Here is a 22,959-nt window from a genome sequence, read left to right on the forward strand (position 1 = left end):
GAGTAGCTTCCATAATAGCTGTTGGGGAAATAAGGATACGAAGCGAAGGACCCAAGGATGCAATGCCATAAGCTCAAGTAAACAACTATGAGCTCAGAGCCTCAGCCTGGGTAGTATAGCGCGGCAATGCACAAAACCCACTAATGACGACAAAGAAAAAGTGATAGATTTACCCAACAGCAGGTGAAGCTACTACCTGAAACCGGTACAAGAAAACACAAGAGAATCTGGTAACTACAATGATAAATTAAAAAACTCATTGCTCTGTGCTAATTGCTTTCAATTAACATTGTAAGAATATTTACAATAACTTTACAAGGCTCGAGTAGTCGGGGATATCTTCTAACTACTGTATACAATTACAAGAAGCAGAGCTATTGTCACCAACCAGCTCATAATAAACAACCATTGTGGTGGAGCCATGCAAACCACTCCAAGATCCACTGTACAGTAAGCTCTGAATATACAACAATCAAATACCGTCCTCAAACCTAATCTCGATGGCTCCTGGAAGGGCGCTTCTTGTCATCATCTTATCTTTAAATAAGCCCTCCTTCCCGATGGTTCAGATAAAAATAGTGTACCAGAAGCAAAATGCCAGATACAGGTAACAAAATCCTACAATTACTGAGCTAAAACCTATCCATCAGGATCCAGTGGTTCTCCAGAACACTCGTCTGGAGCAGCTTCCGCCTCCTTAGGAAGGCACCGGATTGGGACATAGACATACCCTTTAGGTAATCGCTGGTTCTTCACTGAGGCTTGATCTGAAGTCATTACCAGCTCTTTCTCAAAAGTTTCCATATGCTGTATATGCAACAAACTGGTTAGGATTGAAATTCCAGCTACAAATATGCATATCAAATATGTAACCAATACATCCAACTAAAAGCATGGATATTTCCGTTACGAAGTATGTCATCCTAATAAATCAGATCGAACATAACTCTACCTTTCTGTATCTCAATCGCTTGTCCGCGTGATCTGTAGAATTGGAAGACGCTCTATATGGGATTTGCTTCCCAGAGAATGATATCCGTGCATTTTTTTGTGTGACAGGATTGGGTGATGTAGAACTATCATCAGTCTTCTGATCATTGTCCATAGACACAGGAAACTTAATGCGCCTTTTTCCTGCTACAGCGCTGTCTACCGTTATGTCATCTGATCTTTGTATTGTTTCACCGCCTGATTTATAGCCATCAGTGTAGCCTTTGATGGAAGTCGTAGTAGCTGAATCTGAACTAACATCAGGTTGGAAGTAAGGGTGTCGAGTCAGAGCAGATAAAACAGCATTGTCTCTACTTGAAGCCAGAATTTCATGTGAGCAAAGGATTACTTCACGCTGCAAATCAAAGAACCGTCCATCAGCCTTGACACCAGCAGAACATATAGCATAAAAGAAGAAGCTGAACCCCTCCCCCTTCTCAAGCATGGAAAACGTACCATCATTTATCTACCAGGTAACACATACACCAAATAGCAGGTAGACGTTCACCTGCTAATGTCCGACTACGATATAAGGAGGGAAAAACAAGGACCCTGTAATAGACGATGCAAATCCACTTTGAAGCTATTCATGGACATTTCTCACAATGTTTCTTCTTACCATGGTTCTTCTTGGTGTCTGGTTCTTCTTAGTGTAAAGAGGAACTAGCTAGTGATTCAGAATCCATGGGTACAATTATCTCTGCTCTCAATGTGCCTATGATGTAGCGCCTGGCAGGCTGTTAAAATTGACTAAATAAATGTTCAACTTTATAACTAAGTAAAATTATTAAGTATAATGATAATGTATTATCCACCTTAAATCGTTTTTTCAGTCTTCATAATTTACTCCCCTTTATTTCAGCAGGCACCAGTCTTCATCCTAGTGATTGGATTTCTATGCTTAGTCTAATAGGAAATAAGATATTCAAATAAATAATTTTACAGTGAATGCCTATAAGCCCCTTTCTGAATAGATAGGCACAACAACAACATACCCAATGTAATCCCACAAGTGAAGTCTACGGAGAGTGGTGTGTACGCAGTCTTACCCTTACCTTGTGAATAGGTAAGGCAAATAGTATCACAAAATATCCAGCAAAGCGTTCTTTTGTTAGTGCAGTGGCAATAAATGCAAGAATATTTACTTCCATAATCTCATCTGTTTTTAATTCTCAATAACTCGGGATAGGAATGGAGACAGTTATTCCATCTATTTTGTTATTGAAAATCAGATTTATTGCCACTTCTTACTACTGTATTGATGTTAATGCACTTCCTAATGATACGTGAAAAAGTATTTCTGGGCCACTCATTAAATACATCAGAATTCATACTGTGATAGATAGAACACTGATGTAAAGGAAGGATTACCATTGTAAATATTCATGCACACTTCATGCAATATCTATAATACTTATCTTTTCTCAAATAATATGTTTCTTCTTACCATGGAAACAATTGATTCACATCAAACGAAAGTAAATGCAGAATCATAAGATTGCAATAAAGTAAGACACCACACCTACAATGTCTAATGAATGGAACAAGTAAATAGAGTGAACCAGCAATGTAACAAAAGTGATGAGTTTTCACAAGGCAGCGGCTAATAGTGATGTCAAAGAGAAAAAATGCAGGAACAATGTTCACGACTATTCATGCCTATAATCTGCAATGAGCGAGGAAAAGAAAACAAAGGCTACCTTCAACTTCTCTCGTTTCACAATTCTTTCACATAATAGCCGTAATCGCTCCAATTCAACCTGCACAAGAGGATTTGACAGGATTAGGATCTTCAGCCATTCTAAACTGATAAGTATGTTCATGATGGTAATAGACAAAAACAGAATGCTTCAATATCATATTGGGAACAGTATCTCATCACTGCAGCATATAATGAGAAGGAGCTTCCCAGACTGGGAACAGCCAGAAAAGATTTACAAAGCCAAGGCATAACATTCCAACTACAGAATGACACCCAACCCTGAATACAATCTTATTACAAGTTGTCAGAAAGGGAAAAATAGGAAACTCTTAAGTACTCAAGCTACTTTGATTTCTACAGCGTTCTGAAACAAGCCCAAGAGCAGGAAGTAGATAAAGAGGTGATTCACCTTCCAGGTCTCAGAGAATTTTAGTTTGACCACCCAGTTTAAGCAAAAGCACAAAAGAAAACAATGATCACAATTTCTAGGACCCAATTCAACTACTTAAAACACCAATGGGAAAATTACAAGTTACAACCTGATTCAGTTTCAAATATTATCCAGTAAATTACTGAATTCAAAATTCTAGCATTCACACGAAGGTCACTTGTTTATACAACCACCCCGGTAAAAGGAAGGAGCACATGGTCAAATAACAACAAAATTGTTCAAAAGTATCATCCACTGTTATTTGTTGGCATATTGGATTTGTTGGTGTATTGGGTTTATGAACATCATCAAGTGTACTGGCAAGATTAAAGGGAACTGAACAAAATAAAGTCAGCTGGTAACTAAATGACAAAATATCATATTGTCTAGTTTAACAACTAGGTTTAGTCCTCACTTCTTTCTTAGAAAGAAGACCAATAGAGGACATTTCTCCAGCTTCTGATAGAAGTTTAGTCCTCACTTCTTTGTCAGGTCAAGTTTTCTTGCTCCAACATCTTGCAGACCAGAAGGCGAAAATAGAATTTTCAGACAGCTAAAAGAAGTATCTGTGACCTAGGTAGTATAGTAACTTGTCCTATTTTTCTTTTAGGCACAAGATTATGCTTGACCGATTCTTGTCACTAAGATGTAGAGGAAGAGGCCACCTCTGGTGTGTGATCCATCCCGTAACGCTTTTCAAAATGCTTAACAAAACTAACTGAATGGCTCACAAACTTAAAGAGAAGGTCGTACACAATTTATTCTTTGGCATGGAGTGCCGAGTACCTAATTGCTTGTGTGTTTCATATTCTTTGGTCCAGCAGAGCTTTTATAGATTCTCTACTTTGAAAGTATTAGTTTTGTTTCCAGTAGTTTTTTGCTCAGGCATCTGTATATTAAACAGACTTCAAACGTGTCTCCCTTCCAAACGATCTCTTCTTTTGATGCATTCTAAACTAACAGGTTATTAATAATGCTTAGCAGAAACCAAATGTAGTAGCAAAAATAGCTAGTCGCAGTTATAATGACAAAACAGCAGGTGAATAACTAAAGAAGACTGCAGTTCAAAAGGTCAAGATTGGGGATCCTTTCATCTATTACAACCCAAACAATCCCCAACTTCAAGATCCATCAGCTGGTTTGTTTGCCACCCTCTTAAAGAGTATCCTGTTGCTAAGAAAACATAGGAATATTATATTGAAGTGGTACAATTATGTCTCAATTCTCCTATTAAAACTTTCAATGAGGAAGATATCTATGTCCCATCTCAACCATCAACTTTAAGCAAAAGCACTAAATCAAATAGACTATTTAGTGTTGGTAGAATCAATTAGCCGTGGAGATGAAAAACTGAATAAGGAAAAGAACAAATATTATAGGAAAAACCACAGAAAAACAAACTGGACAGCAAGACAACTGCTACAAATTGAAACATGATAAATAATCAGGTGTATATCATCACTTACCCTGACTTGCTTCAGACTCTTCAATTCTTCCACCCCATGTCTCTGACTCTCGGACTGCTCACATTTGATACAAAATGAGTATATGACACAAGTAGTAGTCATTAAAGAAACTTGCAACCATTGCACTAAGACAAGACCAACCTTAAGTCTCTGTTCCAAACTATGTTTATCACAATAAGCTTTGTGCTGCAACTTGCCACCATTAGTTCTCATGCTTAAAAACAAGCCAGCACTTCTAGCACAAGAGGGATGGAATGCGCTCTGACAGTGACCATAACTACACTGCAAATAACAAAAAGCGGAATTTAAATAAGCAGACTAAGCTTAACACAACAATACAACATCAAAAGGAAAAAAGACCTTTCCACATCATCTACCTTAGTGCATACACCTTTTCTCCACTGGCAAACAAGGCAGACATCATTACCCTTGGGGACAGTTGCCTGTCATTATCACAAAAACTGATACAGTAACCATTACAGCGACTATACTGGTCCAGCTTTCCAGACCTAAGCAAAACTGAAATGAGCAAAAGACATTCTCAATTCTGTTAAACACATACCAGTCCCTCAATTGGATGTACTTGTCCTCTTCTGAATGTTGATTCAAAGGCCCACTACAGAAGAAACGGAAATTAGAGCAATTATCAATGAAAAGCGTATATAAACCTAGCGTGGAATGATGAATAGTCAAACATAAAGGTCGTAATTTACTTCAGCACAGAAGGCATGAACCCATTGACCATCATTTGACTTTCTAAAAGCACCAGCAGTACCGCCACATAACCCACATTCAGCGACAAAACAAGGTTTCTCCTTCTCCCAAAGATGAGAACCTTGAGCTCCAGAACCCCCAGATGACAATAACTCCTCGCATAGTTCACAGTACCAAGGACCTGTTGAGTTTCTTACACTTCGATAGCAATCCAAGTGAACAGCAACCTACGAACAAGGATAATTTGAACTTAGGAAAAGATTTTAGGAGAACAAACAGCAGGAGTAGTGCTTCCTACCTTGCAGCTGGTACAAACTAGGATAGGATTTAGAATGGACTCGGACCGTCTGCACACATCACATGTTCTAGCATGGTCTTTCGAAATATCTGAACTTAGCTGGACAAGATCAGAGTTAGTTTCTGGTAATATCCGCACACCGGTTGGCCTTGAAAGCGTCTCCTTGACCCGAGGATGCTGTTGGGAAATAAGCCTAAGTCTTTCATTGGTAGCATTCATCTTCAGAACATCCAGCACAGAGGAAAAAAACAAATACATTCAGTATGATGAAAACCACGACTGAAATATTGAAATAGTTGTTAATACTGCTTCAGTGACTCCTAAGTCCTAACATGAATTAGACTTACAACCTCCTGGTGCACGGATTCTTCTATATTCTCTTTCCTTAATGATGAAATCCTAGATGATGCAGCAGCTGCCGCAGTTGCAGCAGCCAGTACAGTCTGTGCCTCCTTATGTCGTTTTTCTTTCCTTCCTTGCTTTTTGGCTTCCCTAAGCTCATAAAGATACTGGCTAACTAACACAGCATCCCATTCTTGTTGTCTAGCAGCATCAGTCTCCTGGTGTAGACTATTCACAACCTTAACAATTAAATTATCTGCAAGGAAAATTAAATGAGCATCAGTTAATTCAACAACAATATCCATGAGTTCAGGCGCATGTAAAAGCACAATAATAGGTGCATATAATTGTCTGCGGTCCTCAGACAACAGAAGGTGGCAATAATAGAAGAGATAAGGAGGAGGATTATAGAATAGACCACTAAAACGTTTCCTTGCAGCAGCATTACAAAGCAGTCTGTTCTGGTAATAAACGAGCTCTCCTTCCACCTCATCTTCTGGCGAAAGCTCCAGCAGGCCCATAGCACTCGCCTTTACCAACTGTTCAGGGCATGCACCATTCATTTTGAGGTCGCCAGAAGTTGAATGTTGCGAATGTTGACTGCAGCAGATTCCTGAACTGGAAGATGCTTCAATCTGAGAAACCTCACCCTGTCTCCAATCTGTGAGCATAAAAAATAACATGAATGTTTAATATACAAGTTACATCCTTTAAGCTTTTACCATAAAACACGAACATTACCATCCAAAGGGACCCTGCTCTCCATTTGCCTTAACCTATTTTGAATAAAAGGGTGAATATGAGAGCTATGAAAAGCTTCCCGTTTACTGCAAGAAGAAAATGTTAATGCTGGTAAAGTCCATTAGTTAAACACATTTGTAGCCTAAAAGTAGCCTCAAGTCACAGCCAAAAGATATAAGATATAGAATGCTCACCGGACATCTGGTGAATGATTGAAAGAAACAGAAGAAATAGTGCTGCTTATATCAGCAACTGTCGCTAGATTCTGATCAGATAAAGCACCCTGCTCCACTTGACCATTGTCAAGGCAATGGATGGAAACCTTAGATGGCACTGCAGCCAAATTATTCACAGATTAACTTTTTGAGAATGGCAAAAGAGCAGTAAATATGCAAGCTCATTATTATCTTAGCTTTCACTAAGGAGAAATTTTTCTTAAATCTCAAACACTATAGAGAAATAAACAAGAAAGAAGCTTAGTTAGTGCTTGATACTAGTTAGTCAATGACATTGAAACTGTTAAAGAAATGGACCTGGGGACCACTCAACCCCCAAAAGCTAGCTCATGAGAGGAGGATTGTCCAAGGCCATATCAAGAGTCCCATGTTCCCATCGCACAAACAATGTGGGACTCCAACACCACCACCACCACCACCACCAAACGCCCAAGACTGGACATCTGAGCGTGGACAATATAAGACTGGTGGCCCAACATCAGAAACAATGAATTGGGATGGGTCTGGCTTTGTCTCTAATACCATGATAAAGAACCTAACTCAACCCCTTATTGCCAAATCACTCTTCCTCAACACCCTTTTCCATTAATGTTTCTTCTTTCTTCTTCAGCATATCTGTGACTAATACAGCTACTACGGTCTCCAGCTTCTCTATGCTACAAGAGATCTAACTTTTCCACTTGATAAAACAAATTTTTGAGAAGAATTGATGAAATAAATTGAGAAAATTGAGAAGGTTGTTTGGGATCTGGTGAGATTTTGTAGTGCACGTAAGCTATGGCAACAAACTCCACATATAAAGTAACAAGCATAAACAGAGCATGAATGAGAAGATTGCACACCAGTAAAATGGCAAGGCTGATCACTTGGAAAAAAGGAACACGGGTTTTTGAAAGCAGAGAAGAATCAGCAATTAGCATCAGGCATAGATGCAACATTTCTGTACATTTTTTGTGTAACATTGCAATTGCAATGACAGAGGACATGAAGATTTTCTGAGCTAGTGACATATTTCGTAATGTAGCTATCCCTGGTAGATACTTGCAGCACTTTGCTGTACATTAATAGAATACTTTTTACCAATCATTAAAAAAGGGCATAACTGGAGAAATTTTACTTCGCTGTGTTTTATATTATGGTTAAGTAAACATTAGTTCTTCCAGGATCTAAATTGGTTCATTTTACAGAATCCACTCATAAACGACCAATCAAAAAAAAAAAGATGCACCTAAACTATCCCAACTCAGCATCTAATGTGGGAAGTTTCCAAAGCAAATGTTGTATATTTAGTTGGTAGCATGACAGCCTTTGTAAGTTTTTATTGAGGACCCACCTGGCAAGGTCATGCATTAGCCTCACATGTAACCACCGATTTTCCATGGCCCGAGACCACAGGGGGGAGGATAAATCCAATATACAAGAAGTATACGTGAGAAGATAAGATAAACAAAATTCTCTTTTGCTTCCCTTTATTTTTTATTATCTTAAACCTAGTAACCATTACACCATATTTTTGTTTCTCTTTAATACTTCACCTTTATTCTGCAAGAACATACTTTTTCAACAATATTATATGATAGATATGCTACTACACGAGTTTGACATAAAATGAATACGAATATATGAGTCTAACTAAAACTAACTCCTCATTAGTTATCATTTATAAAATTGGCCGAAATGCCGGATCAAGGAAACTTAGAATAAACTAGAAATAGGTTTTTCTAAAAAGAAACACAATATAGAATCAAGGCACACAAAGATGTGGCATAGCAGTCAATGAAGTTAGATAGAAGACCATGGGAGACAAGTATTCATATCCCGACATAGGAAAATAGGTTAGGTGATTTCTTTCCACCTGCTTAAGCCTTTGCAGGAGAAATTACTCACTTCATGTAGTGATGGCCGATACGAGAATGCAGGTACCCAGTGAAATAGTTGAGGTGCACTAAGATCTCCCTGATACTACTGTTATCTAAAAACTAAAATAGGCATTTCAGAAGATCCAATAAGATGACCAGATGTGACCTGAACATTTTTTTGAAGTTACAATTTATCACACAAAGCCCAATTACCCATGCAACTCTATTAACCAAGGTTTAGGGGGGACAAAAACAACAAAACAATTTGTCCCTGCAAGGACTCAAACCATTATCTTGATTCCAACCTCATTGGAAGCCAGACTATTTTTCCATATTTTGTTATTTTTAATTCAAAACTTCCATTATTAAACACCAAACTGGTGTCAAAAGTATGTACAAGTTGCTTATGACACTAATCGTTCATAGGTTTCTGAATTGCCGTCTATCTATACAATAGGTTTCTCTATTTGCGCACAACTACAAGTAAATAAAGACCTTTATTCATCTCAAGAATCTTGACAATTGATATCATACTTCACCAACATAATAAATGAAAAAGAACAGTAATGCCCCAATGAACTGTGAAGGTTAAACTACATACGCTTCACATGCATACAAAAATCAGTAATCTATAATGCGAACCTTCATCATCATTGGGATCGCCTGCTAGAGTTGCTTTTGATGGAATAGTCGCGAGCATATCCTGTACAGGAGACAAGATAGGAAAGAATGTTACCTCTAAACTGCTTAAAAGCTACACCCCTTAACAAGAACAAATGATCAATCACTGACTAAATCATTCAATAGGTCACAAAATCTAGGTGTCCCTTGCATGGCGAAGATATCACCAAAAGAGCAACAAAGATAGAGTGGTCGGCAGAACAGAATACCAAACAAGTCTTAAAAAGGAATATAAAGTTTCAAAAGATTTGACCAAGATCTTTTCCAAATGGAATAATTTCTGTTTAACAAGTTCGAATGAAATTATTTCTCAAGTACTTTAAAGCCAAATACCCACATTACAGAGATCTAAACAAGAAAAAAAATTACAGTGGCAAAAAATGAGAATGTAGACCCATCAGGAGAATTTTCCGCAGAGGTGAAAGGTCTCAAAAGTGATCTCATCATGATAATCCAGACAATAATCATGAGGGTGCTATATGGAAAATGGTTGTGACATGTACAGAACACATTTATTTTGAAAAAATAGGGAAGATCAAGAGATGGATATTTCTCGGAAAGGCAACATCCATACGACGTGTGAGCCCACTGAAAGGAATTATGAAAGAAAAATAAGAGTTTCAGGGTTCGTGGACTGTATAGTTGAAAATGGCAATATGATAAACCTTTGGTATGACCAACGGTGAAGGGAAGTATCACCAAATGAGGCATCCCTAGGTGTGTACCGCTCCACAGATAGTGAGATGATAGTATCCAACCATATGATGAACTTCCAAGGCATTTAGCGGGTGCGGGATACAAGGTTCAAGAGGAACATAAGGACTAGGAAAGGGAGGAAGTTCAAAAGTTTTTCCCAAAAAAAAATGCAGCTGCAATTTAGGAAAGAGGTGGAAAGGCCGGGACAGTTTGGAGAGAATCAAGGGAGGATGCTTCACAATGAGTTCCAATCAAAGGGGTTTAACTAAAGGGGCAACAACATGAGAGAAGTGTGGAAGGCAATGGAGTGCTAAGGCGCCAAAAAGAATTGTTTTTTTTTTCAACTGATCACATCCAAAAAGAATTGTTCTTCTCCTGGTGAGCAGCAAGAAATCCATTCCTTACTGATGATAATTATAGGAACAGTGTAAGAGTTATAATGAATTGGTTGCTGATGAAAATTATAGATTAGGGTGAGAGCTATCGTAAATTAAGTCTCACATGTGCAAATCTGCAGGGAGCATAGAGATCAAACTATCGTTTTTTACTTTAAAGACAGTCATCCACCTGTGGGTCTTCACTTTTGTGATGTTCATCAGGAACATTACCAAGATCAGTGGTGGAAACAGTAGAAATCTGAACAATGCGAAGAATCAGAAGGAAAACAAAAGCACCAGTATTCCTCTTCTTGACAATGTGGAATTAGAAATAGAAAATCATTATAATATGACACTTCCATTATTTTGGTTCTCTTCTACCACATTTTTTCAGGCATGTCTTATGCATTTTAGGATTAAAATATTGTGAGAGGTAAGAGTACTTTTTAAGTAATTTCCAAAATATTATTTCAAAAACCTTGAGGAATCAATGTCCAAATTCGCAACGAGTATTGCATGCTTTAACCCTTGAATTTCAAAACCCTTCATCCTTTTCGGAATAAAGTATAAGAGCAAGAGTAATAACATAAAATTACTATGCATCTTCAGTGATATCTCATCACCAAGGCTCACACGTGCCTCTATTGAAGTGTAGACAACCAGAAAAGACGTCTAAAAAGAAGGAAATAGCCTTCCAAAGACAGATAGCATAACTCAAAATACATCTATAGCTACCATCAATGTAAAAGACACTAACGATTCCTAATCAGATTATCTTGTCCATGCTTAACAGCCAGCACCCAACAACTTGTGCCCTAAGAGCATAACACAAACCAGAACCCTATAATCATAAGGTTATCATTCTACAGTGTTGCATTTTCTGAGCCATGTCATGCAATAGGTAACAACTTTTCGCAAATTAAGTTTGCTCCTTTTCCCACCATAGTCTTTTCCCTCTTTCTGTTACAAAATTCACTGATTTTAATGTTTAATCTGAAATGCCTTATTCAATATGATTTGTACCAAAGCCTAAACTGGAAAAAAAGAGCCTTAACTTTAGCAATTAATGTGCAGTTTTCCCAAACCTTAACCTTAGTACACAACAGAGTCAATCTCAAGTGAATGTCATGTCAAAGCCACTCTCATGAAAGTTTGGCTTCTTTTTAGTTGATGCTTACCAAAGGAAGTATTCGTCTCTACCAACCCCCCATCGAGCTGACGACAGGATTGGCTTGCTCAGTGGCCTGCTCGTTGTCCAGCTGACGATAGGATGGGGGCTTGCTCATAGGCTTAGTCCTCATATCAAAGCCAATCATGAAAGTTTGGCTTCTTTTTAGTTGATGCTTACCAAAGCAAGTAATTCATCTCTACCGGCCTCCCACCGAGCTGATGACATGATGGATCTTGTTCTTGTCGAGCTAACAAAAGGATGGTGCTTGCTCATATTTTGCCTAAAGGTGGCAGAAGCAACCTTAGCCCAACCAAACTAAGGCCTCACTTGGTCGCACTTAATAAAGGTCTTAATCTTAATCATTCAGATTTCAATCATTGAATCTGTAGTTTTTTATGTTTAAATATTAATCATTCAGATTGTAATCATTAAGTAAGTTTGATTTTATGATTTTGCAATCACTTAATGGGTCTGAAAAGATCTGAATGGTTAAAATCATGAAACAAAGTCTTAGTTGGAGTTTGGACATGCGAATTGGAATCTGACTTCAAATCAGCTTTTAGACGTGATTTGGGATCAAGATTTCAAATCTCAAATTCTCCAAAAAGCAGGATTTGAGATTGCAAATTGTGATTTCAATTTTTTTTAAATGCAAAACTTGACTCATAAGTTTATATTTTGCAAAAAAAAAAGTCTCATCACTTCAAAATTTTGCAAAAAAAGGACTCATGCTCGGCATGAAGAGATTGTTTGTACCATCTGAAAGAATTATATTAAAGAATAGTTAGTTACTACTATTATTGACTAGTGGATATTTATATGTGTATTTGAAAGTTTGTAATCACAAACATTCATTTATAAAAGGAACATGGCGATATGCGATTTATCAATGAGGCGCCCTTAGGATATTCCGATTCATTAATAATTATTTAGTAGATCTCAATACATCATCTTAATATTCAAATGAGTATTTAGATTCAAACATCTAGATCTTAATGACACGTCTTAATATTTAGATGTGCATTCAGAATCAGACATCTGAATCTTAATGAAAACAAATAAGGCCTTAAGCAACCAATATGTTTGGTTTGATTTGAAAGTAGACGTCAAATAAAATCAAATAGAAAAGGTAGCCTATAAACCAAACTCAGCGAAACTGATCCCATATCACATGTGATTCAACTGATCTCAATGAAAAATATATTTAACTAATCAAGATCTACAAAATCACAAAACATTTATCATACCTTCTGCACACCAGCAGACAGAAGCTCTCTTGGACAACTTGAATCTTCCCTTCCATTCACACTAGTTTTAGCTTCATCTGCAGCTACTCCATCAATGATTGCTGTCTCCTTAAATGAATAAAGTGATTCACCATCTTTCACAACCCTGACATTGTTTTTGGTTCTTCTTCGAGGTGGTACAGACTTCACGGGTACGAAGTCCGTAATCTCGGGTTCCGTTACTCTAATGGAATCCAAATCATCCACCACATCAGCCACAACTTTTGGCGCTATTGTGGATTTAATTTTAACTTTTAAAGTTCTCTGTAAACTTCCAATATAAGCATGATTCTTCAACCATTTAGCTATCTTGAACCTTATGTCAGGAACCATTTTACCATCCTGCAAGTAGCAGAATTGTAGATCAAGGAAAGTATCAGTGCACTATCAAAAAGAAATCAGCTCATTCAGAAACTTCAATAGAGACAGAATTCTTTAGTTTCTTATCATGTGCATAATACACGAAAGTACAGAGGAGAATAGTAGAACAAAGGAAATTACATTGAGCATTGAGGCCAACAAATCTGAAGGTACACCAATCTCCACAGCAACATCTTTTACATCAACCTTTTTCTGCTCTATTAACTACAAAGCAATGAATATATTCAGTATTTTATAAATTTAAATGGGCATATAGAACTGGAATTAAAGAACAAAAAAAGCTTCTCCAGATTAAAAGTACAGATACCAAATCTTATGGGGCATATATTCCCAGAACAATTTCAGTCACACAAGTTCAAACAGACCATCATATCTAATTAAATTTTTGTATTAATGCAATCTGACATCTACATGGACACTTCTGCACCTCCAATGGGCATTAACATAATTCAGCTTCCCTGCTTTCTGCTCACAGTGTTTTCTTGGTTGCCTAATCAAAAGTTTTTAAAAGATAAGTAGGATTTCTTTCTCTATTAAAAGAAAAAGTGACTACTGGCTTATCTTGTCCCTTCCTTAAATCGAGCCCTGAAATGAAAAGAAAAGGATGGAGTTCCCTAATGGATTTAGGCAGTGAAAAATGTTAATGCACAGAGTATATACCCGAAAAAACCACACATGCAATGATGCAATGATGCAAAGACTAATATATTATCTCATCATATCGGTGTATCATCTCATCACAGTTTCCAAAATTTGCCAACATGATCTAGGAGTATGTGAATGCACAGTTGCTACTTAGCCTAGATACGACAATACCTTTTTTAATATCATGGTGAAATTTACAGGATCAGCCACATCACTATCTTTGTTTTCACACAGATCCCTATTAACAGGCTGCTGTGGAACACCGCATTCTGTTTGATGTCTAAGATTCAAGCCCTTCTCCAGCAACCCTTCCTGTTGTAATGCATCATCATTCAACTTATCTAAACCTGAGATGGAATTGTCGATGTGCAACACCGATTTGTCCCCATTTCTTAAGCCAAGCTTTAACTTGTGTGGTTTGGCTGTGACTGACGCTGACAACTGATTGTTATCTGTGGAGCAAGAAACAACGTCTACTGCAGTGCCTTTACCTTGTTGACTGCTACTACTGATCTGGAAATCGGAATGCTTCGAGCAGAATGCACGTAATTCAACCTAAAAGCATTGGAAACAAGTAGGTAAAAAGTAACAAGGAAGACATTTTAATCAATATGGTGTTACAAAATGGAGGATCAAAGTACATTTAGTACACAAAATAACATCAGTTCAAAACCAAAATCAGAAAAGGACTATCAGTTCAACATTACAGGTAAAAAGAGCCACAACAGTAACAATTTTCGAAAACAGAAAACAAGAGCTCACATCATCACATCCAAGTTTCCCCCATATCTCCATTCTGTGGCTTGCTTCCCTGGCACATATAGGATGGAAAGAAGTCCTACAAGCTCCTACAATCATTAAAAGAAGAAGTTAACAAAGAACAAACCCCAGAAATCTCTAGAAATAGTCTAGAACGAATGATTTCTTCAGACAGGATCTTTCAGTTTATTTGGTTTTCTTTCTCTCTCCAAGCAATGTACATGATAGGAGTTTTTTAGAAGAGGGGCAAAAGTAGACCCCATAATGCAGTTCTTTATTTTTGTATTCCACCTCTACAAGTCGCTATCAAAATATTTAGCATTGTCAGATGAAACTGGACAAATTTAATCACCAATTGGACACAAAATTCAAAGTCTGACTAAGATGAGATGGATAGAAACTAATAATTGACTCAGTTGCTGAAATTGCATTAGTGTGCAAATAGTTTGCCCGGCAGTTTGAAATTACATGAGTATTTCTACAAAAAAAACATGTAAAACGCAATCTGCAAAATGTTCACTTCAGTGTCGTCATTAAGGTTCTAAGACAAACTTTTCTTTGCGAATGAGTGTTTTCTGAAGAGGCAACACTAAACAATTGGTATTTCACTTTATTGTAAAACAAAATCAACTTCTTTGTCCATAGATTTTTATTCATGCTTGTATTTATAATTATTAGTCTTGGACTAAGCATATACATATTGTTTTTGATAAAGGACTTAGCATATACATATTTGTATAAAAAATTTCTATTTGTGCATTTTTCGTTAAAGCCCACATTTTATTTGCGCTTTGCATAAAGCCTCAATAGACCTTAGAGCTTTTTTGCGCTTCCGCTTTTGATAACACTGGTCTAGCACATGACCAACTATTAACGACGAGCAAATCTACAATGTTTTGCAAAGTTTAAACGCAAATTAGACACCTCTCCCTGTATTTCCTTTCACTAATTGTTTCATCTTTCAAAAAAAAAAAAAACCACCTCACATAGCCACTATTATCTAGCCAAAAACCACCACAAAACCAACTCCCTGAACCCCCCACCCCCACCTTTAAAAACAACACTAGCAGAAAGAGAGAAGAGGTACCAAACTCCCGCCATCTCACTTTTCTCACTCCACTGTCGGTATACAACAAAAACTTCGGTCTCTAACATCAATTCCATGGAACCTCCGTAACCTCATACATCCACCACCAATAAGTTTTCTATTGGTCACAATTGAATCTTCGAACTCCCCGAAAAAGATATGAGGTGTTTGGAACTAGTCCAAAAAAGTCCAAAAGGCCACCGGTAACCCTCTTCCCCTCTCCAAAACCCTTCTAAAAAAATGGCCACGACAGACCCACGAAAAAAACTCCACTACAGACCAAACCCAAAAACAACAACATCCGTCCACCATCACCTTTGGTCCCTCACCCCTCGCATGAAAAGTACCACTAGCCATCCAACAAGCACCACAAATCATCATTGTTCCCCACCAGCGGCCTTCTCCAAAAAAAAAAAGGAAAAAATCACCAACTACCTTCTCACCACCATAGACCACCAAAGGAAACTTTCATCACCAAAAGCAACCTTCATCAACCATACCCACCAAATAGAACCAGAAAAACACCAATACTAACAACACCATCTTCAAATACGTAGGTTGGAGATGGTTCGAGAAAAGAACATGAGTTAAGACATGGGTGATAAAAGGAGGTTGTTTAAAGGTGTTGCGGTGAAGAAGAGCTCTTCGATAAGGAGGTGGTTGTGTGAGGTGGTTTTTCACTTTTTTGGAAGAGTGAATGACAGAGACTTGAAGGAAAAAAATAACGGAAAATGAGTAAACGGTGTCCCTAAATTTTGCAAAATGGTAGATATTCCCTCTGTTAATAGTTAGACATGTGAAGGACACGTGGCAGCCCAAGATGCTAATCAAAATGATTGCTTCTAATCAGATCCAACTAACGCTCCATTTGCATTGAAGGGCATATGTGTACCAATTTATGTAACAACAAGAGCAAAGCTGGCCCTAACCATTGACGGGGGCATACTTGGACCATTTCACTTAATTCAAGCACAAATTTGGACATTTTCCTTAAAATGGGTAATGAGTTTATGTATCCAATACAAATTGATCATGACCATAAACCATCCAAGCTCAAGTTAAACGGTCTCAACTCAGTACTATTCTAGGACAAAGCTAAGCTCGAGAGCAGCTCATACAATGTGATAATAAATAAGATTTCTCAAGTTAATAACTAGAAATTCACAATTATAAAGAGTCCCGAGTTTCACGAGAATCCTTGAGGACTAGTGGCACACAATTTGAAGCTCGATGGATAATGGATTTGCCCCTCTACCCTTCTTTATATAAATATAGAGCTTTTGTATGCGGCACAACAATAAGATTCAAGCCTATAATGTGCGCCTACCCCGCAGTAACAGTTTCACCCTTACCACAAGTCAAACACCCCAAGGTGAGCCCCTTATCTATTTTGGGGAATAGATCAGATAAATTACATCAATATAACAATAACTAGGTGTCAGCAACTAAATATGTGGTGTGAGCCGTGAGGTTAGGTTAACCACATTCATCGACCAAACTATCCCTATAATCTACATTCCCGGGTGTATTTTCTCTTACACCAAAAGAGCAAATAACAATAGAAATTGTTTCTAATGAGATCCTTTTTGCAAATATGTGTTCATCTGCAAGCTTAAAGTTTAAACACAATCACCAAGTTTTGACAAAGCGGCGACCAATACCTCACAGTTCTCTCCATGATGTTGAGTTGCATCTTAGACTCCTAAATAAAGACTCAAATCCCCATATCCCAAAGCTGCAAATTTCATCCCAATAAATGAGAAGCCTCTTACCAATTTTGTAGTAATTGCAAGAGAAAAATCGGGGAAGAGATAGGGGAAGAGGGAGATAGACCAAGCCATATTTTATTGACCTCGGAGAAATTTCTAAAAGGAATCTTTTCAAATATCAAGATTAAGTAAAACTATCCTCTAAGTAATTAGATTAGCTCCCATTTTTGTAGTTGTTATTCTTCCCTTATTAGTTGTTTTGTTTTCCCTTTTTCCATATCTACTTTGATGAGTGGTACTCGAGGCAAGGGTCCTCCGAAAACAACCTCTCTACCTTCATGGGGTAGGGGTAAGGTATGCGTACACTCCACCCTCCCAAACCTACTTAAGGGATTTCACTGGGTATGTTGTTGTTTGTCCCATTTCAAATCATAATCAACTTTTAAAAAGATGACATAATGTTCTCATATGTATTCTATGAAACTCGTTAGAAGGTTGAGAATATGCCAGAAACAATTGATTCGATGTCCATTAAACTCAAGGTCATGGTCATGCTAGAGAAATGTGGAGGTAGACTCGGTATTAGGAACTTGAAATCACACAATGTAGCTTGTTTTTGAAGTAGTTGGGGAGATGTAGCAAAAAAGGATGTTTATGGAAAACGTAACTCCTAGCAAAATGATGACCAAACTAGATCTAGTACTATCCTCTCACGGCGTTAAGAAGCAATTGTTTCTTGTACAGACCATGCATTAATCTACTATAACTATAGGTTAATCCTCTTTCGTGAATTACTGTGTTTATATGAGTGATCCATACACAACGAAAATCTCTTTTATCCCTATGAGCCGAAACTAAAGCTCTTATTTTCTATTGAGTAATAGTTCGAGTATACTACCCCTCTCAGCGGCAAAGCAACTGGAAACACATCAGCAATTTATGGCCCACTTTTGAAGACATTACAAACAGCTAGTTAAGAAAGGTATGGACTGGACAGCAAAATGAGAAGTTCACAATAAAAGCATGCTACAAGCCACTCAATGAGGGAAAGTTAGCTACGAAGCAACTTTGGAAGTCTAAAGCTCCTCATAAAGTTGATAGCTTCATGTGGTTGGTGCCTCATGATGCATGTCTTGGACACAATAATCTACAGAGACGAGGAGTGTTGTTATGCAACAGGTGTTTGATGTATAACAGAGGAGTGGAAAATGGCAGCCAAATATTTTTGCATTGCTCGGTGGTCAGACATATTTGGACATTATTCTTCTATATTTTCAAGATCAGTACTGGTATTCCAAACACAATCAAAGAGCTACTAAAACTCCAGGGGTATTTGTAAAACATTAAAGAGGATTAGGTGCAGCATCCATGTGTCTATATGCTAGAATGCATGTAAGGAAAGAAATGTGAGATGCTCTAAAGAGAAAATGTTAGTGTACAACAACTTAAATACAATTGTTTATGGCTTTTGACTTTTTTGGTGTAATCCAACAACATACCCAGTGTGGTCCCACAAGCGGTAGTGTGTGGGGAGAGTAAAGTGTACGCAGACCTTACTTTGGGAGGTAGAGATGATATTTTCGATAGACCATAGGCTCGAGGAAAAGCATTTCAAAGAAGGTTTTGATGTAATCGACCGGATGAAAAAGATGAAAACCACACATTAGGTTTCAAAAATTTTACAAAAACAGGACCTTTATTGCATATATCATTCTTTTAGTTTTTTTGTACAAAAAGATTGCTGAATCTTGTACTGTCTTAGCACCAAGTCTCCTAACCATCTACAACCTCCCTACCCCTAAGATTGTGGTAAGGTTTGTGCACATTCTACCCTCTCCAGACCACACTTTGTGGGATTACACTGGGTATATTATTGTTGTAATCTCTTAACCTTCTCAACAAGAAGAAACTACGGCAGATCCCCTTGAAATTGCAAAAAGCCTTTGTGTGGTTGACACCAATCAAATTCTCATCACTGAGAAGAAAGTTCTCTTCATATAACAATGTAACAAGTAAAGCTATTCTAGGGAATGCTTTATCAGCAATTACAGCTTCAACTCGGAGATGCTACATATTTACTGGTCAAATTCTCTGATCCAGTGACCTCGTATCCTACTTACCAAATACATATTTGAGAAAAGAACCCCAGCTCCCCCAAGACTGAAAAGGGAAACAGAAAAGAAAGAGAAACTGTGACAAAAACAGTATAATCTGCAGAAAGTTCAACGTCCTCTTAACCATATGAAGTCAACAACCCCAAGTACATTTCAGGAAAAAAAACAGATATATCAAGTTCAAAGTGCACTGAATCGCGTCGGTATCGCTCTATCCTGCTATCCTACATTGTAATTCTCACTGAATCGCGTCGGTATCGCTCTATCCTGCTATCCTACATTGTAATTCCAAAGCCGTGTTTCAAGAAGTAAAAATAAAGAAAGATCTATAACCTTTTTCATGAGATGTAGGAACAGAGTTACAGCTTCATCTCTGAGCTGTAACCTTTATAATTACTAGTGAAATTCTCTGATCCAGTGACCTCATATCCTAATGACCCAAATATATATTTGAGAAAAACACCCGAACTCCCCCCAGACTGAAAATGGGAAACAGAAAAGAAAGAAAAGCTATGACAAAAACAGTATAATCTGCAGAAAGTTTCCACATTCTCTTAACCAATGGAAGTCAACAGCCCCAAGTACATTTCAGAGAAAATAACAGATATAGCAAGTTCATATTGCACTGAATCTCGTCGGTGTCGCTCTATCCAGCTATCTTACATTGCAACTCAAAAGCCGTGTTTGAAGAAGTAAATATAAGGAAAGATCTACAACCTTTTTCATGAGTTGTAGGAACAGAGTGGAAGAAGTGGAGAATGAACATGGCAATCAAAAAAAATGAAAACTGCATCCAAATAAGAATGAACACAGCAACCAAATAAAATTTATTTCTTCTTAATTCTTGATCAATTACAAATGATTGATAAAATAAGATGAACGCCCAAGAAAACTAATATAAGTATATACAAGATATATCAAATAGGCAAATATTTTTCCCTGTAAAAGACTACAGGAAGAACTGTATATTGACACAAACTTGGTGCATGCCAGCGAAGTCACTGACTAGAAAATAGAAAGAATTCTAACTATGTCAAGTAGTAGCTTCCAACTAACCAAACCAAACGTCTTCGAGAAAACCATCAAACGAAGAAATGCAGGAATGGTAAAGTAAGGAAGCAGCAAGACATACCATTACTGCACCGAACACACGCCCCATGTTTCACCTTGCACAGATAACAAATTAACTTCTTCCGTGTATCCTTTATGCCATCAATATTCATTATCGGCTCCATGATCCTGGTATTCTCAACAAATACCTCAGGCATCCACTGACAACAAAACAAGTGAACAAACTCCAGTCCAGAAGATTCTTCACTTCCCAGACCTCTTTTCCTACAAGGTTTCAGAGCACCACCGCCTTTTGGGCAAAGAACACATGGCTTGTCATTACTTACCGTCTCATTCTTTTGCTTGCACCAAGAACACAACCAAGTGTCATCAACATCATCCTGCACACCATAGCATCTCTGATGAACAGAAATACTGCAAGAACTACAAACGATCAGTCTGTTCAACACATCACCATGGTCACCTAAACTACAATAGTGACAAAATGAATGTGACCCTTCTACAGGACGAGCAACTAGAAGCTTCTCCAACCCTGCATCTCCACCCAAAAGCTTCCTTTTCTTTGAAGGTCGTTCAGAGGCAATATATATCTTATTCCTAGAACCTAATAGCCATTCTATCCCACTGAAAGGCAAAGAAGGGGACGAACAGGGCTTCACATTTCCATCATTTACTTCTTCAGGCAATTTGGTTTCCTTTCCTCCTTCACTGTCCACGTCCATACATTGCTCATTTTCCTTCTCTTCTTTAACCGTCACCCCACTATCATTTACTGCACTTCCCACATTGTCAAATGTAGGAACGTACATTAATTTCTGATCATCAAGTAAAAACTCGAACGACCCAAGTTTATACAATCCATCAACATCTTCCACAGATAATCCACGAAAGTATTCCTCAACATCATCCCAGAATCCAGTATTACGACCCCCTTTTTGTCGCGAAGACGACTTCTTCTTAGTTTCAGTTCCTGCATGAGACTTCTTATGCCGTTTCCTACTATCAGAATGCTTATTTAACAACTGAGCTAAGTTATTAGGTAAAGTAAGGTGCAGTGTAGAGGAAGAAGATGGCTGTGACTGAGAATTAGAATCCTCAGAATCAAAAGGACAACGTAGGGACAAAGCTTTTCTTGCCTGTGTATAAAAGTCTATCCCATTCTCAATTTCTTTAGGTTGTTGTGGCAGTTCCGTAATTTTCTCCAACTTGGAGGGCTTTTCTGTAATTTCGTTTTCCGAAACCCTAGGGAGAAGAGATGGCTTCTTTTCCTCCCCTTCCGTAATCCTAACCATCATCTTCCTCCGCCGCTGACATCTCCCACCACCGTCACCACCAGTCATCGCCGCCGCCACCATCCACTTCCACAACCACCCTTGCAACATACATCACCGCCCACCGACAACCGGAAAACCTTAACAAATCTACAGCGGTAAAGAGAGATAGATAACGGTCTGAGATTTGTAATTCGTATGGAGGAAGGAGAAACAGAGAAAGATGCTGTTGTTAGTTCGTTCGTGCGTGCGAAATAGGAAAGCTAGGGTTAGGGTTTGTTGTTATTTTTATCGGGGCATGTTTTTTGGATCCGTTTTTTTTCTTTTTTTGATTTTTTTCAGAAGCGTCGGGATTTTCGGAAGAACGTTAGAGAAAGACAGAGAGAGAAATGTGATGTTTTTAATTTTAGTTTCGGTTTTTAAAGTATAGTAGTTATAAATAAATAAAATAATAAATACAGTTGGGGCACTATAAAAGAAGACGTGGCAAACGGCATATAGTGGGGGATCTTTTTTGACCTTTTTGCATGAGAATTCGGATCGGATTCTCTAATTTTTACCGCCTTATCAACCTTTCTTTTGTTTATTTTCTCTTCTAATACTAATAATACTAGTAGGCTGAGATTATAATTCTTGTAATTTTTAGAATAATTTATCGAATTTGGGAGATTCCATAAATAATGTCAAATTTAATGAGAAAATGTTGCTTACTTCAAAAATTATTAGCTTTATTGAGTTCATAATGAGAATAATTTCATCGTTAAATTTCTTTTTATTCTCAGTATTATTTTCATTATACATATAAGGAAAGAGTCGTACGAGGTGAAAATCTCATGTACGGATTTAAAACGGAGATTCTTTCAATTGAATGACGATCATAACGGATGTCGGCTTAATCTAAGGAAAATTACGCGAAAGCTTTACAGAATTATT

General features: G+C 37.7%; 1 protein-coding gene across 2 annotated transcripts; it reads right to left on the bottom strand.

The window, feature by feature from the left end:
- Positions 1 to 243: 243 nt before the first annotated feature.
- LOC129904043 (uncharacterized) lies at positions 244 to 22,437 on the bottom strand. 2 transcript variants are annotated; one of them, XM_055979571.1, is made up of 19 exons: positions 20,817 to 22,437; positions 14,778 to 14,863; positions 14,187 to 14,570; positions 13,491 to 13,574; positions 12,951 to 13,331; positions 9,421 to 9,481; positions 6,878 to 7,016; positions 6,684 to 6,769; positions 6,361 to 6,603; positions 5,951 to 6,198; positions 5,601 to 5,819; positions 5,302 to 5,529; positions 5,151 to 5,204; positions 4,966 to 5,031; positions 4,730 to 4,870; positions 4,589 to 4,642; positions 2,691 to 2,750; positions 953 to 1,345; positions 244 to 807 (listed from the first exon to the last, which is right to left on the bottom strand). In XM_055979571.1, the coding sequence occupies exons 1-19, from the start codon at positions 22,135 to 22,137 to the stop codon at positions 640 to 642; spliced, it is 4,416 nt and encodes a 1,471-aa protein (XP_055835546.1). In that variant the 5' UTR covers positions 22,138 to 22,437; the 3' UTR covers positions 244 to 639. The 2 variants fall into 2 exon arrangements, with proteins under 2 accessions (XP_055835546.1, XP_055835545.1); XM_055979570.1 differs by having other exon boundaries at positions 5,948 to 6,198.
- Between the last annotated feature and the right edge of the window lie 522 nt (positions 22,438 to 22,959).

This window comes from Solanum dulcamara, chromosome 9, assembly GCF_947179165.1.
Source record: "Solanum dulcamara chromosome 9, daSolDulc1.2, whole genome shotgun sequence".
Taxonomy (NCBI): domain Eukaryota; kingdom Viridiplantae; phylum Streptophyta; class Magnoliopsida; order Solanales; family Solanaceae; genus Solanum; species Solanum dulcamara.

Excerpts from the sequence above, each read along its gene's own strand:
- LOC129904043 (XM_055979570.1), bottom strand. The coding sequence starts at position 22,137 with ATGTTGCAAGGGTGGTTGTGGAAGTGGATGGTGGCGGCGGCGATGACT. Across the intron at positions 6,770-6,877 it reads AATCATTCACCAGATGTCCG|TAAACGGGAAGCTTTTCATA; the intron begins GTGAGCATTCTA and ends TTCTTCTTGCAG. Across the intron at positions 4,871-4,965 it reads GAAAAGGTGTATGCACTAAG|TGTAGTTATGGTCACTGTCA; the intron begins GTAGATGATGTG and ends TGTTATTTGCAG.